The sequence below is a fragment of the Plasmodium yoelii genome (genome assembly GCF_900002385.2).
Source record: "Plasmodium yoelii strain 17X genome assembly, chromosome: 11".
Taxonomy (NCBI): domain Eukaryota; phylum Apicomplexa; class Aconoidasida; order Haemosporida; family Plasmodiidae; genus Plasmodium; species Plasmodium yoelii.
This window is the reverse complement of record NC_036183.2, coordinates 1,774,242-1,787,925: the sequence shown is the minus strand read 5'-3', so window position 1 is coordinate 1,787,925 and position 13,684 is coordinate 1,774,242. Positions and strand designations below refer to the sequence as shown.

General features: G+C 21.2%; 4 protein-coding genes across 4 annotated transcripts; 2 read left to right on the top strand and 2 right to left on the bottom strand.

The window, feature by feature from the left end:
- Positions 1-37: 37 nt before the first annotated feature.
- Positions 38-1,033, bottom strand: PY17X_1143900 (conserved Plasmodium protein, unknown function; the record flags this gene model as incomplete). Its single annotated transcript, XM_022956620.1, has 1 exon — positions 38-1,033. One exon carries the CDS (start codon positions 1,031-1,033, stop codon positions 38-40), a length of 996 nt encoding a protein of 331 aa, XP_022812493.1.
- A 2,041-nt stretch (positions 1,034-3,074) lies between these two features.
- Positions 3,075-4,649, top strand: PY17X_1143800 (uncharacterized protein; the record flags this gene model as incomplete). Its single annotated transcript, XM_720195.1, has 1 exon — positions 3,075-4,649. The coding sequence occupies one exon, from the start codon at positions 3,075-3,077 to the stop codon at positions 4,647-4,649; it is 1,575 nt and encodes a 524-aa protein (XP_725288.1).
- Positions 4,650-5,837: 1,188 nt separating this feature from the next.
- Positions 5,838-6,287, bottom strand: PY17X_1143700 (nucleoside diphosphate kinase b, putative; the record flags this gene model as incomplete). The annotated part of the gene is made up of 1 exon (XM_720194.1): positions 5,838-6,287. The coding sequence occupies one exon, from the start codon at positions 6,285-6,287 to the stop codon at positions 5,838-5,840; it is 450 nt and encodes a 149-aa protein (XP_725287.1).
- A 2,967-nt stretch (positions 6,288-9,254) lies between these two features.
- On the top strand, positions 9,255-12,500 carry PY17X_1143600 (rhoptry protein RHOP148, putative; the record flags this gene model as incomplete). The annotated part of the gene is made up of 1 exon (XM_726034.2): positions 9,255-12,500. One exon carries the CDS (start codon positions 9,255-9,257, stop codon positions 12,498-12,500), a length of 3,246 nt encoding a protein of 1,081 aa, XP_731127.2.
- Positions 12,501-13,684: the final 1,184 nt, after the last annotated feature.

The following is a 13,684-nucleotide window of genomic DNA, read 5'->3' as shown; positions in this document are numbered from 1 at the left end:
GTGGATATATATATATATTTTTTTTTTTTTTTTTTTTTTATAAAAATATGCATGTCAATTTCTTAATTTTACTTAAATATGGATTATGTTTAAGTATTAAATTATATTTTTTAAAATTTAATTTATTTTTATGAATATTATTTATTAATGATATAAACACTTTTATTCGTAACTTTAAATCATTTTCAATATAATATATAATAACTGTCATAAAAAAAAAAAAACATATTTCGTTCAACCGAGTTATACTATTTTGATCATGGCTAAAACTATCAATAATATTATGATCTCTTTCAATATTTTGCCAATGAAGACATTTTTTAGTAATTTTTGCAATATCTTTATTTGAATAAAATAAAGAAATAAATATGTCTTTTGAAATAAATTCAGCAAATTCAAAATTGCATATATTATTTAAATTTATGAATCTTTCAATAAGTAAATTTTCAAAAGGCTCTTTTTTACTTCCTATATTGGCAACATCATTATATGTCTGACTTTTTTTGTGTGTGCAATTATTATTAATATTTATAATATTGCTTTCATTTTTTATATTATTTTTTTGTAAATATTCATCAAGCATATTTATATTAAAATCAAAAATATATATATATATATATATTAATAAATATAACTCCTTTATTTTTTTTATATATTCACAAGTATTTAAAATGTTACATTTTATATCTCCTATTATTTTTTCTATATTTATTTGTGTTTCTTTTAAAAATTTTTCCTTCTCTTTTTTTTTCAAAAAATTATTATTATTTAATATATGATTTTCCATTTCCATAACAAAAGGTTGTAGGTCATATTCTTCAAAATTTTGATCTAATTTTTTTATTAATTCATATAATTGTATAAATAATTCTATAAATTTATTACATAATTCTACATATTTTTTTAAGTACATTTTTATTATATCCTTCCCGTATACTAAATCAATATTTTTGGTTTTTCCAGACGAGGTCACAACTTTTTGTAATAATTTTTTATTAGCATTTGCTAACAACTCCTTTATGAGGATACTCATTTTTTATGATAAACATAAGATCAAAGAAATGAAAACAAAACTTGAAATCGCTTATACATATCATACATGTATATATTACAAAGCTAACCATCGGTCAATCATTTAAAGGAGACATCTTGAACTTATAGTGCCATCCTCTTATATTTATTACGCCATAGTCTCGAAAATAAACAAATAAACAAATAAATAAACAAATAAATAAATAAATAAATATATAAATAAATATGTATGTATGCATGTATGTATATTTTATAAGATATTTACATAAATATATATGTGATTGCACGTCTGATTCTATATAAAAGTTATATCTCGCATATTTTTCGTTTGTAGAACATATAGCAATTTTTGACATTCATTTGAAATTGTTTATAATTAAAGCCCCAATGGGCTAAATTGCAATAGCAAGTTTATAAATATTTTTTTATTAAAAAATTAAAAAAATATTACATTTTTTTATGAGAATATTTACAAGCATATAAATAAATCAGCTAAAAAAAAATTAATAACGGACTTGCATTTCTCTCAAATTATTAATATGCATATCTGATAATAGAAAATTTTAAATTATTTTTAGGCATGTATATAAGTGTGATTTATTATGTAAAAAAATGTTCGCAATTCATAATATTTATCTATGAGATCCACATATTGCATATGTATTGCATATGTATATGTATATGTATATATATATATATATGTATATATATGTATATGTATATATGGGCGACCTGTGTTTTCTTTTATTTCCGTATTTTTAGTTTCCTATGTAAAAAAACAAATAGAGCAATACAGAAAATTAAAACAACAAAATATAGTAATAATCAGTGTTAATATACATACTTTATAATTCTTACAATAGTTGATTTTAATAACTTCCATATTTTTTCCAAATTGAAGATTTGTTTCACATTCGTATATTATTTATTTTATTTTATTTTATTTTGATTGGGTATATTTATTTTCTATTCCCTTTAATTCATTTTTTTTCTTGTTTTAAATTATGGTAATAATGTATGAAGAAAAAAAATGTGACAATTATTCATAAAATAGACCTCTCAATTTTTTATTTTTTTATTTTTATTTCATTTACCTTATTTGATTATTATTATTATTATTATACCATTTATTTTTCGTTAATTTTTATACAAGATTTTCAAATAAATGTAATTTTATGCGAATTATATTTTCATACCATTCCCATATTTTCACATATTTTCATACCATTCCCATATTTTCACATATTTATTTATTCATTATTTGTTTATCGCTTTTTTAATTTTTTATATGGATTGTACATTTTTTTTTGCATATACATATACTTTATATTAATTAATGCCGGCTAAACGCATTTGATTGTTCACTACTTGCCCCCCCCCATAAGTTGTTAAATAGTGTATACCCCTTTATGTTCAATATATAATTTTTTTGGTAATATCCAGTATATACAAATAAGTATGTATATATATATATAATGCGATATTAAAAGTAATATATTTTTTCACTCTTACACATTTTTTTAAAACACACATGCTATATTTATGCTATTTATGTATATCAATTTATTCATAATTTTTATAAAATTGAAAAACCCTTTTAAAATATATATTGTATTGGGACCTTAACAGAACAAGATTATGTTTTAAAATGCTGGTTTGGGTAAACATTATGAAAAAAAATATACGTGGTATATATATGTGCCCGTTTATGTGAATTTTTATATTCCCTATACCTAATGATGCATTTTTTTATTTTTGCATATTAATATATATAGAATAATCTATGTGTGTATCTGTGACCTGCTTTATTTTATTTAACTACACATTCGATTCGAAGCATGCTCTTCTTGTTAGCATATAGCTAAAAAGATAAAAATATAAAAAGATAAAAAGATAAAAAAATAAAATCAAAGTGAAATTATATTAATAAAATACTAATTCGTAACATTTTTTTTTTTTTTTTTTTTTTTTTTTTTTTTTCTTTTCCACTTTTTTATAAATGTATATAATATTCATATGAGTATAAAAGAGAAAAGACGAAAATGATCGATGTAATAAATGTTTTTAATAAAGGAGGAATTGTATTGTGGTCATATAATTTTTATGAAATTGAAGAAAATATTATAAGGACAATTATAAAAACAGGTCTAATAGAAGATCGTTATGAAGAGTTTAGTAATAAATATAATAAATATTGTTCAAAATGGAAATTTATTAACGATTTAGACATAGTAATATTGATTGTATATCAAGGAATTCAAAATTCTGTATATCTTGATAATTTATTTAACAAAATTAAAAAACAATTTATTAAATTAATTCCCAAAAATTTTAATTTTTTTGAACATAATTTACCTATCAATTTTGATAAACAATTTTTAAAAATATTAGAAGAATCTGATAAAGCAATGGAAAGATCAAGTCCTGATTCTGGAAACAAAAATTGTTCCAATAATAACACAAATGGAGAAAATGGTAAAAACGGAGAAAATGGTAAAAACGGAGAAACAAAAAAAAATGCAAGAGAATGGGAATTAAATAAAAAAATAACAAAAAAAGATATTGAAAAATTAGATTATTCATCAAAAAATGAAAATAAAAATAATTCAAATGAAATTGTTAAATATGAAGGAGAATTTGATGATTCAAGTGATTCTTCTACAAATGAAAATAAAAATGGTATCATGAGTCAATTAAATGATTCTATTCTTAAAATATTCTCATCTACCAATACTATTGAAGAAGGTGATATAGAAAAAATTTTACAGGATATTAAAACTAAATTACTTTCAAAAAATGTAGCCTCGGAAATATGTGATATCTTAATAGAAACAATGAAAGAAAAATTAATAGGGAAAAAAAAAACAATGTTTTCTTTAAATGTTAAAAAAACAGTTTCTACCATCTTTTCAGATACTCTTCAATCTATTTTAATACCTAAAGATTCAGTAGATGTGCTTAGATCAGCTTTAGAAGCAAAATCTTTAGGAAAATTATATTCTATTTGCTTTTTAGGAGTAAATGGTGTTGGCAAATCTACAAATTTAGCTAAAGTTTGTTATTATTTAAAAACAAAAGGAAATCTTAAAATTATGATTGCAGCTTGTGATACATTTAGAGCAGGTGCAATTGAACAATTAAGAATACATGCAAAATGTTTAGATGTCTATCTTTTTGAAAAAGGATATGGAAAAAATGCAGCTGGTATTGCTAAAGATGCTATTTCTTATGCAAAAAAAGAAAAATATGATGTAATTTTAATAGATACAGCTGGTAGAATGCAAGATAATGAACCATTAATGAGATCTTTAGGAAAATTAATTTTAATAAATAATCCAGATTTAATACTTTTTGTTGGAGAGGCATTAGTAGGAAACGATGCTATTGATCAACTTAAAAAATTTAATCAAACATTAATAGATGCTACATGTGATACACATAAAAGAACCATAGATGGCATAGTTCTCACAAAATTTGATACTGTTGATGATAAAGTAGGTACAGCACTTTCTATGGTTTATCTTACTGGCAAACCCATTGTTTTTGTTGGAGTTGGACAAAAATATACTCATTTGAAAAAGTTTAATGTCAATATGGTTGTTAAGGCACTGAGTTAGATAAAGAAAACCACCAATCGATAGCTACTGCAAAGTGGTATATTTTATGATACCAATAGCTACTGTAAAGTGGTATATTTTATAATATCGATAGCCTAAGCTGACGAATAATAATTTACCTTTTTGTGAATATCCTAATTTTTCAAAAACTTATTCGAAAATCATGTACTATATATTATACATGATTTACACGACGATAATACATATACACTTTAAGTTTATTTGTAAATTTCCCCTGATACCCATTTTAAAATGTTCATACTTTTTTTTTTTCGCATAAATAATTAAATATAAACATATTCTTATAAGTATGCATAAATATATGTATATACATAATTTTAATTTGAGATTGTTCATATTCTTTATAAAACTTAGCATGATTAGTTTTCGGGGAATAAAATACCTATGTCGGGTATGCTTGTTTCGATTTTTTTTTTTTTTTTTTTATTTTACTAATTTTTTTTATATGTTAATATTTATGCATAACAACATTATTACTCTGGTTTAATTCTTTGTTTTATATATTTTGGAATTGCATTCCTGTAAATATGTTGAGTATTTTCCTTTACACACACACACATATATATATATATATATATAATATATAATTTATTAAACTATGGTAAACTTAATACCCTTCTCAAATTCAACCATGTAACACTATCATTATATTTTCCATTATTCCAAATGAATAGCCATTATATTCTAAATAAAGGAAAATACAATGATAGTATAATAATTTGCACACACTCTTATGCCCAATTAATATGTAGGACATATTTGGTTGTCGTGCTTTTTTTATTTTATTATAATTATTTTTCTAAATAAATGTTCTTATATTGAAAAATAAATTAAATAATTTAATGCTTAATGCTTGGTTTGTTTTTTATTTTTTTATTGTTTTATTTATCGTGTTCCTATTATGAGGACAGCAAACAAAAATAGCTAGCTCAAAAGCTAGCTAGCTAGCTATATATTAATTTATTATGCAGTTCCACATTATTATCACTATAATTGTGTATTAATTTATTGTGATAATAATGGAACAAAAAAGGTATTTTATCCATTCACATAAAGTTATGTATATACATGTATTATGTGGAAATAATAACCTATTAGAAAATAAATATTGTTTAAAAAAAAAGTAACGAAAAAAAAAAAAAAAGTTTTTTTTTTAAAATAAAATAACTATGCATACACCCAATCATTAGAATGGTTTTTCCATTGGATTAATTCCTCAGCCTTAAACCATATATTAATTTCTCTATTTGCTGAAGCAACTGAATCACTACCATGTATAACATTTCTACTAACTTCTAAACAAAAATCTCCTCGAATTGTTCCTACATTACTATTTAATGGATTTGTTTCACCAATTAATTTTCTTCCTTGCTTAACTATATCCATCCCTTCCCATACCATAGCAACAACAGGTCCTTTATTTATATAATCTACAAGTTTTTTGAAAAATGGTTGATCAGATAACTCTTTGTAATGTTCTTTTAATATTTCTTCAGTAGGATTTAACATTTTTAATCCTATCAATTTATATCCTTTTCTTTCAAAACGTTTAATTATTACACCAACTAAGCCCCTTTGGACACCATCAGGCTTAATCATAATAAAACTTTTTTCCATTTTTCAAAATATAAATAGCTATTTTTTTTTTATTTTTTTTTATATTTGTAGGGTGTGTAATATTATCACTTTTGTGTGCGTTTTTTTATATTCCCATAAAAGCTCTATAAAAAGTGAAATTAAATATTCACATATATGTAAATAAATATCTATGTGTTATAGGTATGCTCAAATTATATATAATAATTAAAACTGTAATAAAATATCAAAATGGAAAATAGAGGAAAATTAAAAGCTCTAAACACAATGTAAATACAATAAAACACAATATATTGATCTAATATATTATAATGAAAAAATACGATAATACTATGAAATTTAATATGGAGATGTGATATATATGTATGCATACATTATAAGCATATAATTTTTAAGTGTGTTTTATTTATTTTCTTAAATTATAAAACATAATTAATTTTATTTTGTATTTTTACTTAAATTCTTACCTTTTTTCAGTAGTGTATATTTATTTTATTAATATTTTCAATGATATTTTAGCATACGAAAAATAATACATAATAGTTCTTAAAATCACAAATTTAATTTGTATGAACATTTATTATTTCAATACATTTTATATTTATATCTTTTTTAATTTTTGTCCCGATATTTACCATACCAAAATAATTTCTATGATATACTAAAATACACACATTGCGAATCAAAAATTGTTTTCATTCCTTTTTTACTTTTAATTTTTTTTTTTTTTTTTTCATACTCTTAAAGAATAAATAGAAAAAAAAAAAACACAAAATGACCTTAAAAGCTTAGCTAAAACTTTGGTATTATTTTTTTCACATTTATCCGTTACACATAATTTATTATTAACAATACTCTGTTTCATAGCTTTTATTACTAGCGACATGATTCCACTATTTTTTACATTCATGTTTAGTAGTACATGTATTTTTATTTATTGTTTTTAAATACATAGTAAATAACAAAATGGTTATTATTTCTATGCTTTCCTTAATTTTGCCATTCATTTTTTTATATTTTTTATATTTTTTATATTTTATATATTTTATATATTTTCCCGTTTTTTTTTTATACCTCTATTTAAACCTTGTAATATTCCAATCGTAAACACAATTACACTCTAAATCGATATACAATATAACATTATATTTATTCGGTAATATTGAGAATTATAACAACTTAATTATTTCAACTTATGTATAAAAAATATGAAAAATATTTTCAGGACATTAATTTAGAAAATATTTTTCATATTTTTATTGTCCTCATAAGACGCTAATAATGTGTAAACATCAATCTTTATTTTTTTTTCGGGTTTTTTTTCCAACTTTTTTTCCGATTTTTTCCCGATTTTTTTTCAAATAAACAAATTTACCATTAATATGCTCTAGTATTAAATACAATTGTCTACATGTTAAGTGAAAAAAATATGAAAATTTAATTTGTTCCTAATTATTTTAACATAAAAAACGTAGTATATAAATATATTATTTGAGAGGAATTAGCAACTCTTTGGCTTTACTATTATACATGGATAAGTTCATATATATGCAAGCCTTTCATGATAGTGTCGTTTATATTTGCATAGTCTGATACGCTCATATATATATATATATATATATATATATATATTATGTACATTTTTAAAACGGTCAAGATTTAGAACTTCCAACATGACATATGCATAGCACTTTGACACAGACATGCATATAAACCCACCGATTTGTTCAGTTTGGTATAATATGTATAAAAAATTAGCTTATTTTATTAATTCTATTTACTATAAAAATAGGGGGAATAAAGTATACCCCTGAAATCATGTATAAAAAAATATATAGTCAGTATATACTTCATCACATTGTATTATTCATATGGGTTATTGAGTGAAAATAAAAAGGAAAAAAAGCGAAAAAAAGCGAAAAAAAACGAAAAAAAACGGAAAAAAATCGGAAAAAGGTAATACCTATTTTAGTATATTAACTCAAGTCCTATATGTTCATTAATAAATATGCCTTTGCACTGAACTTTTATTATTCTTTTATTATTTTTTATTATTTTTTATTATTTAAATATTATGATATTAAAGGCTTTATTTATATAATATTAAAAAATATATCTAAATATATTTATACCCTAAAAATATATAATGCGATTGATATACATATTATTCATTATTTCATATATAATAACGCCGAATAAAAAAAAAAAAAAAAAAAAAAAATTTGGAAAAACTGCTATCGTTTCAATATATAATATATACATATATTAATTTTTAAAAAAATTATAAATTTTACCAAATAATAATAGGGGGCATTTCATCATTATACATACATGTTTTATTTATCTCAAATATTTTTAATAATTTATTATCATTTTTTTTTTTTAAAAATATATTTTTTTAAATTAGCATAATACGTCCACATATATATTTAAAATGTTGTTATCATAATACATGATTATCTTCCCCTAACAAATTCATGTAACTATAAATAAAAAAAATAAAAAATAAAAATTAAAAAATAAAAAACAAAAAATAATAGTAATAAATGAACATTAAATGAATGAGCATAAATGAATGAGCATTAAATGAATGAGCATTAAATGAGTGAGCATTAAATGAGTGAGCATAAATGAGTGAGCATAAATGAATGGGCAAAATTAATACAAAATATATAATAATATAGAATAAAACTGTAAAAAAATAAAAAAAAAGGTGGACAAAAACAACGAAATTATTCATTCTCAAAACCTGTTATAAAAATGCATTTATTATGAATTATAGTATCACGCTCAATACCAGTATGTATATAATTTTAGGCATTCGGAAAAGTATACCTATATATATATGTATATATATATATATACTAATTTATTTTCTTACATATATCCTTCCCAATAAGGGCCTATAGGGTAAAGGGTTTTGTGTGAATTGATAGATCTGCACTCGGACAATATAGTTATAGATATATATAAAAAAAAAAAATAAAAATGGATGATATATCTCCTGATCAAATTAGAATTCAACTCGATTTTTTAAAAAAGTTAGATTTGTTTTGTATTTTCAAATTTATAATTACTAATGATATTAAAATATATAATGAGCAATCTTATCAAGTGTTAATAAAAATTGTTAATTCATATAAAATAATTAACATCCAAGAATCAAAAAATAATGTTTTTGAAAACCATAAAGTATATAGCAAGTTTTTTTACAGCCAAAAAAATTTATCTAAAAAAAATAAAAAGACAAAAATAAATACACATAATCAAAATTACTCAAATTGTCCAAATGATATTGCTTCAAATTTTTTCGATTGTAGCAATTCGGAAAATTGCTTATGTGGATGTTCCAATTTAATTAATAACAATGGCCAAGAACGAGAGCAAAAAAATGAAAACCATTCTGATATTAAAAAAAAAAAAAAAAATACACTTTACTCAAATGACTCGATGTTTTCAAAAGATATGTGTAATAAAACATTATTCAAAATATTTAAATTTCCAAAAAATGAAAAAGTAATTTATTATATAAAAAATGATCTTTGTCTTGATGCATTTGTAAAAGAGCCTTTAAATATTAATTTATGTTTTGTAAAATTTGATAAAAATAATAATAAAAAAAAAAAAAAAAGGAAACCAAGAAGAATTAAAAATGAGTTAACCCAATCACATACAAGTGTATATAATAGTGATTCAGAAATTTTAAATAAAATGTTTAGAAATTCTAATGATATAAAATCTGCACAAAATTCAATATTATCATCAAGTTTTATTTCACAAAATATTATCATACCCACAAACTCAAATATAACAAATAATGGAACTGAATTAAATTCATCAGAAAATATATTAAACACAAAAAATATCTTAACTGAAACAGATAAGTCAGTTTCTGATTTCTCAGAAATACCATCCACCTTAAAAATTAGCGAACAAAATAGTAATAATAATAGTAATAATAATAGTAATAGTAATAATAATAGTAATAGTAATAGTAATAATAATAATAATAGTAATAGTAATAATAATGCACCCCCTGATTTATTTTATGTAAATTACACAATGTCAGAAAGTGAATCTATTTTAAATCATTATAGTGATAGTGTATATGTAGAACATAAAGAATCTGAAATGGAAAATGATTGTTCTAAAAAAATTGAAAAAAATGTAGAAACCCTCGAAAAATATGATCATAATAATTATGACCAATCACACCCACAATATTATGAACAAAATTCGCATTCGAATTATCAAAATCAAACCAAAAAAAAATGGGATAATACAAGAGTTATAATAAAGCAAAGTAGCACTAGTGGAAAAATGAAAAATCAATACACCTCTTTTAAGTTGCCTAAATATAATTCAAACATATTTAACAAAGCAAACAATAGTAATGGCAATAGTAATGGCAATAGTAATGGCAATAGTAATGGCAATAGCAATGGCAATAGCAATGGCAATAGCAATGGCAATAGCAATGGCAGTAGCAATGGCAGTGTTGTAAAAAGCCCATACTGTGATGTTACATTATGTTTTAATCACTTTTTTCAAATACACAACATTTTAAATCGAAATCCAAACGGGTTAAGAAAAATAAAAATGATGTTAAAAAAAGATATCGGAACTATTAATATTTCCCCATTTTTTATAAATTTTGATAGCACTAGAATATTTAAAAATATATGCAGATCTTTTAAATTAACCAAATTTAATTATAAAGAAAGAAATATATATGATCTTATAAATTTATGTTTTTGTAATTATCAATCAGTAGACATTGTAAGAACAGTTCTTCTTAATGATTTATATAAACAAGAATTATATAGAAATGAAAATAACCAAAAAAAAAATTATAAAAGAAAACATGCTTATAAAAAAAAAAAAAAAGAAAATATATTAGAAATTTTGGATGAACAAAAAAGGGTTTATATATTATATTTTATTAATCGATTTTTATATTCACAAAAAACACCACTTTCAAATTTGTTTAGAAATTTTAAACAAGATAAAATTAAATATTTAGAAGATAGTAATATTGAAGATGATTATGATGAGTTAACAATTGATTATTTTATTTTTTTAATGATTTTTGAAAATAAAATAGATTATAAGTTTTATAAATTTATTCTCAAACGAATTAAAGATAGTAAAGTGACATTTTCTCCTATAAAATTAGAAAAAAATAATACCTCAAATTTTATTGCACACACAAATAATCCGATCGATAAAAAAAATAATAATTTTCAAAATTCAAATAATTATGACCAGCAATATTTTTTAAATGAAAAAATAAATTCAAATTTTTTATCAAACGATTCAAATATTCAAACTTATGTTCAAGATAAATATACTGATACTAATGATATTTTAGAAAATACATTTAAATATGTTACAACAAATTATGAAACTAGTTATATCCCGAATGATGAAATAACAAAAGTTGAAAATACTACAAACAATTATGCATATACTTTAATAAATTCTAACACATTAACAAGTCATACTGAAATAAGCATAGCTAGCCAAAATTCGACATGTTTAAATTATAAAAAAAATTATAAATTGGAAAATAAAGATATAGGATGCCAAACCGAAAATTATAAAAGTCAAGATGATGATGGAGAAGATGATGAATATGAAGATGAAATGAAATGTATCAAAAATAAAACAGAAATAGAAAATGAAATAATTTTACTTAAACATATTAGACCATTTCCAACAATTTATTGGCTAGTTAATAAAAATATATGTGGATATATATCCCATTTAGAAAAAGTAAATATAATAAAAAATATTGAAAATCTTATAAATCAAAAAAATGAAGAATTTAATTTATTAAGACACTTTTTAATTTATGATCATTTAAAATATATTGTTATAAGATTACGTCATATTAATAAAAAAATATTATTATTTTTTTATATGTTTTTTTTAAATTCGGATGTATTTTTAAAACAATATCAAGATAATAAAAATATAGAAGATATAACAATAGGAACATATATTAACCCTTTTCAAATACAACCTAATATATTAAATATATTTTTGCAAATATATCAAATTGATGAAAATACTATTTCAGAAATACTTCGAAAAATTAATACATTGAGAATAAAGGGAATTGGAGGGATACTCAATTTTTTGACATTAAAATGTCTTCATCTTTATTTTGCGTCACATTTATCTTATCCTAATACTGTTGGACACATATTAGAAGAATTTTTTAAATCTTAATTTTGAAGTTATAATTTGAGGTTATAATTTGAGGTTATAATTTGAGGTTATAATTTGAAGTTATAGTTCGAAGTTATAATTTGAAGTTTAATTTTAAAGTTTTAATTTTGAAATTTTTTTTTTTTAAATTTTATCTTTTGTTTTGGATTATATACAAGTTCACACATTTTTTATCTTGGGGTATTTTTTGTTGTTCTCATTTTTTTTTTTCCTATTTTCCATATATTTGTGACTTTTTTATATAAAAAAATAAATATGTAAAGAAAAATAAACCGGTTTTCTATCTATATTTTTTATCATCATTTAAATAAATATGCTAAGTTTTTAATTGCATTCCCATATAAATTTGTGTGTATATATATATGTGTGCGCATTTTATATCCGCTTTTATATATTTTTTTTTTTTATTAATTTCATAATATTATACATGTTTTTAAACGTGTTAATATTTACATGTATATATTTATTCCTAATTTAATTCTATACAAATTCAATGTTGAATATATTTATATAAATAAATAATACATTTTTAATGCATATTTATATTTCTGTAGTATGAAAAATGTAGTCATTTTTTTGATTGATCATGCTTATACATAGCATATATAGATTTTTTATACAATTCACAAAATTTTATGTTCATCATATTCGTAAAAAGAACAAAATATTAACATTAAAAAAACTGATACCAAGTAATGCCACATTTTGACTAATTAAAAGTGTCGTTACAAACTAGCTACATTTTTACAACATGCAACATAGGTAAATAATTAAATAAATAATTAAATAATTAAACAAATAAATAATTAAATAAATAAATTTTGTCATACACAAATTGATATACATGTGATGACTTTACTTATCAAAAAAGATAAAATTATTTTTTTTGAGGATAGTGTATATAGGTATGTTGGCAACTGTTAATAAATAATACTAATATGCATATACATTTTTACAACTCACGATTTTAACAATTCTTTTAAAACAATGTATTGTATAATATGCAATATTTTATATATGCTACATTTTTTTTTTTTTTCAAAACCATAACTTATCAATAAAGCAGTCAATAAAGCAGTTAATTGTGTGACCCTTTTGAAATAGTACTATAATACTATAAAATTATAATATTTTTATTTTTTTTTTATTTTTTTATTTTTTTTTCAACTTGAGTACAATGTTCT